General features: G+C 40.6%; 1 protein-coding gene across 2 annotated transcripts; it reads right to left on the reverse strand.

The window, feature by feature from the left end:
- Nucleotides 1–351: 351 nt before the first annotated feature.
- Nucleotides 352–3706, reverse strand: LOC121546277 (stonustoxin subunit beta). 2 transcript variants are annotated; one of them, XM_041857472.2, is made up of 4 exons: nucleotides 3579–3706; nucleotides 2482–2607; nucleotides 2279–2325; nucleotides 352–1097 (listed from the first exon to the last, which is right to left on the reverse strand). In XM_041857472.2, exons 2-4 carry the CDS (start codon nucleotides 2550–2552, stop codon nucleotides 556–558), a joined length of 660 nt encoding a protein of 219 aa, XP_041713406.1. In that variant the 5' UTR covers nucleotides 2553–2607; nucleotides 3579–3706; the 3' UTR covers nucleotides 352–555. The 2 variants fall into 2 exon arrangements, with proteins under 2 accessions (XP_041713406.1, XP_041713389.1); XM_041857455.2 differs by lacking the exon at nucleotides 3579–3706 and having other exon boundaries at nucleotides 2482–2827.
- Nucleotides 3707–3954: the final 248 nt, after the last annotated feature.

The following is a 3954-nucleotide window of genomic DNA, read 5'->3' on the forward strand; positions in this document are numbered from 1 at the left end:
TAGCAGACGCTCTTATCCAGAGCGACTTACAGTTAGTGAGTGCATACATTTTCATACTGGGGACCTTTCCAAATCATGTACAATCAATTGAATTTACCAAAGGTGGACTCCAATCAACTTGTAGAAACATCTCAAGGATGATCAATGGAAACAGGATGCACCTGAGCTCAATGTTGAGTCTCATAACAAAGGGTCTGAATACTGATGTAAATAAGGTATCTGTTTTTTTTTTTTTTTAATAAATTTGCATAAATGTCTAAAAACCAGTTTTCACTTTGTAATTCTGGGGTATTCTGTGTAGATTGATGAGGAACATTTTTTATTTAATCCATTTTGAATAAGGCTGTAAAATGTGGAAAAAGTGAAGGGGTCTGAACACTTTCCGAATGCACTGTAAGTACATAATGGTGTATGTTGAATTTGTACCCCAGGCAACAATATTGTACCCTAACCACACCCTTTTTTCTGAAAGTGTGTGTTCTGTCATGCTTACAGGTGTTTGAACAGGAGTGTGACTTCCCTGAAGACTCAGGTGTTCCTCCAGGACACAGGAGGCTATTCTACCTGACACAGGGTCGCTGAGTCTCCAGTCGCCCAAATCCCAAACCCTGGGTAGAGGGGCTCAGTGAATGTGGAGTGGAATGTGTGCACGTGGATCAGTGTATCAGAGGAGATGCTGTAGAAGGACAGAGTGCCAGCCAGCCAGTCCAGATACACTCCTACTCTGTTTGAGTGGGAGGAGGAGGGGACAGGTATGGCAGTGCATTCGGCATTGTGCCAGGCATTGTAACCGTCATCAGAGCAGTGCACACTCCAGGACTTGATATTAAATCCAAGGTCACAGTCATCACCCTCTCCTATCCTGTTGATTCCTTTATATGTCACTGCTATATCAGCCCCTTCCCCACTCCACTCTACCTCCCAGTAACAGCGCCCAGTCAGACCCTCTCTACACAGCACCTGTCTGCAGAAGTCAAATCTCTCTGGGTGATCAGCATACGGCTGCTTGTCTCCCACCTTTGTCACCTTCCTGTTCTCCTCAGACAGAGAGAGCTCTCTGTTTGCTGTGTTTGGGTCCAGTGTGAGATCAGAGGCATCTGATGGGGGAGAACAAGACAACATGACACATCATATTATATCAATAGAGCCAACCAACACTGTTTATTGTTCTCCAGCTACATATGGAGTCATCAGTGATTGTCATATATTGGACTGGTGCCCAATCGTTGCTTTCAGAACTCCTTTATTCTATCACTTAAATCAACATTAGAGAATGTTAGAATTAGGAAGCAGTTCACCAACAGTCCCAGCTACAGAGTTGACAACATCATTCTAGTTATATTTAGTGGGCTGTTGGTGGTCTGGATATATGGTTCCATAGAATGAGAATTTAAATCTTACTAGACCAACTAGTTCAATCAGGTGTTCTGGAATTATCTCTGGCCCTCTGTGTGGCCTTATCACATTTAAAATATATAAAACAATAAAATAAGATTTAAATAATAATAAATAAAATAAAATAAAAAATAGAATGACTTAGCTGTAAAACATAATCCTAAATATAAACCATCAACTAGAACCATTGGTGTTTAATATGAGAGTTTCAGCATGGAATATTGTTTATTTTATTTTTTACACACTATTATTTATTTTACTAGGTCAATATGTATTTGTTGTCAATGTTTTGGCGACAAACTGGTGGCAATTGTGAAAAAAGTAAATAGTTGGAAGAGTTAATAGAAAATAATGCCATTGTTAATTAGATGCTTTTTCAAATATTTTCTCTTGAACCATATGGTCTATCCACTAGGAAATCATAGAAAATATGTACACAGATATAACAAATGAATACTTTATATGAATAGGCAGTGGTCTAAGGCACTGCATCGCAGTGCTAGCTGTGCCACTAGAGATCCTGGTTCGAATCCAGGCTCTGTCGTAGCCGGCCGCGACCGGGAGACCCATGGGACGGCGCACAATTGGCCCAGCGTCATCCAGGGTAGGGGAGGGAATGGCTGGCAGGGATGTAGCTCAGTTGGTAGAGCATGGCGTTTGCAACGCCAGGGTTGTGGGTTCGATTCCCACGGGGGTATGAAAAAAAATAAAATAAATGTATGGACTCACTAACTGTAAGTCGCTCTGGATAAGAGCGTCTGCTAAATGACTAAAATGTAAAGTGATTTAAGTATAAATTACCAAAGTTTCAATAGATTTTCTGTTAATTACCAAAATTATAGAATAAATTACCGGTGGCTTTGCAACCCTAGTCAACACTCACATTTCTTAAGATTGTATTTCGAACAGCACTCTCCACCATGGTCCACACTGTAGGAATAAAACACCATGATTCCGTATCTCACACACACACACTAATAATTTCTGTTGCGTAATGATGATGTCACATCACTGATACAAGAACATACAAGTCAAGTTATGGATACACTCACAAGCAGGCATACAGGAAGTATATTTCTCTCTTACACTGTCTCTCTCAACCTTTCTTCCCACCTCTTAGTTTTGGTGTCGGTGTCATGTTCCCCAGAGAGACTCATCTTGAGGTAGTGGCCCCCTCCTCTTCCTCTATCCCCCCAGAGAGACTCACTGTACCTAAACAAAGACATCCAGTATTTAGAAAAAAAAATATCCTGCAAAGTGACTGATTGAAAAACAATTACAGAAAACCGGCAATAAAAAGCTGGCCAATGCTCACATCATGATAGGGGGTCACTAGAATTATGCACACCCCTCTATTTATTCGGACAGTGAAGCTAAAACTTTAAATTTGGCTCTATGCGCCAGCATTTTGGATTTGAGATCAAATGTTTTATATGAGGCGACAGAACAAAATGTCACCTTTTATTTTAGGGTATTTTCATACCTGTTTTACCATTTAGAAATGAAAGCACTTTTTGTATCTAGTCCCTCCATTTGAAGGTGTCATAAGTATTTGGACAAATTCCCTTATAGTGTATTAAAGTAGTCAAATGTTTAGTATTTGATCCCATATTCATAGCATGCAATGACTACATCAAGCTTGTCTACAACCTTGTTGGATGTGTTGAGACTTTAGAAGAGATGTTGTTAGAGAAACTAGAGAGGATTAAAAGAGATGACATGCGACTCCTTCTCTTTGGTGCGGCCACCTACAGTTGACCTTTGGATACAGTAACTGGAGGTTCCCTCCCTCTTGTGTACTGTGGGTATTATATGTGTGGGTGTGGCTGTGTGTATTTGGGTCTAAGTATGTACAGTGGCAGAAAGTATTCACACCCCTTGACTTTTTCCACATTTTGTTGTGTTACAGCCTGAAATGTATTACATTTTGTTATTTTTGTCCCTGGTATACTGTGACGGAGAAGTTCATCACCGGCCGCGGGCAGTATTTGGTAAGCTAAAACACCCATCTCCCCCTCCCTCCTCCGTTTTCAGCTACGTTAGCAATGTGGGTCGACACACAAGTTAATTTAGCGATCTCGGTTCATACATTACACACGTTATTCCCTTCAGTAACAGTTTGGTATGGTATAAGGAATACGCAGACAAGATTTCATGTTGAATTTAAGTGACGTTCATTGTACTTATCAATGTTTTGGATGAGTGCTCTGTTTGTTAGTTTGTTTCTGACCCTCTCTCTCCGTCTCTGTAGCTTCCGGGTATGCTGGAATAAGGCCCCGAGCTACGGCAATCGGGCTGGCTTTGTAGTGCCTGTCCCGAATGGCGCGTTCATGTGAATCAAATCAAATCAAATCAAATTTGATTGGTCACATGCGCCGAATACAACAGGTGCAGACATTACAGTGAAATGCTTACTTACAGCCCTTAACCAACAGTGCATTTATTTTTTACAAAAAAAGTAAAATAAAACAACAACAAAAAAAAGTGTTGAGAGAAAAAGAGCAGAAGTAAAATAAAGTGACAGTAGGGAGGCTATATATACAGGGGGGTACCGTTGCA

This window comes from Coregonus clupeaformis, chromosome 3, assembly GCF_020615455.1.
Source record: "Coregonus clupeaformis isolate EN_2021a chromosome 3, ASM2061545v1, whole genome shotgun sequence".
Taxonomy (NCBI): Eukaryota; Metazoa; Chordata; class Actinopteri; order Salmoniformes; family Salmonidae; genus Coregonus; species Coregonus clupeaformis.

Coding starts and splice junctions, on each gene's coding strand:
- LOC121546277 (XM_041857455.2), bottom strand. CDS start 2,621: ATGTCTTTGTTTAGGTACAGTGAGTCTCTCTGGGGGGATAGAGGAAGA. Junction 2,326..2,481: donor GAAAGGTTGAGAGAGACAGT/GTAAGAGAGAAA, acceptor TTATTCCTACAG/TGTGGACCATGGTGGAGAGT. Junction 1,098..2,278: donor GAAATACAATCTTAAGAAAT/GTGAGTGTTGAC, acceptor CTCCCCCATCAG/ATGCCTCTGATCTCACACTG.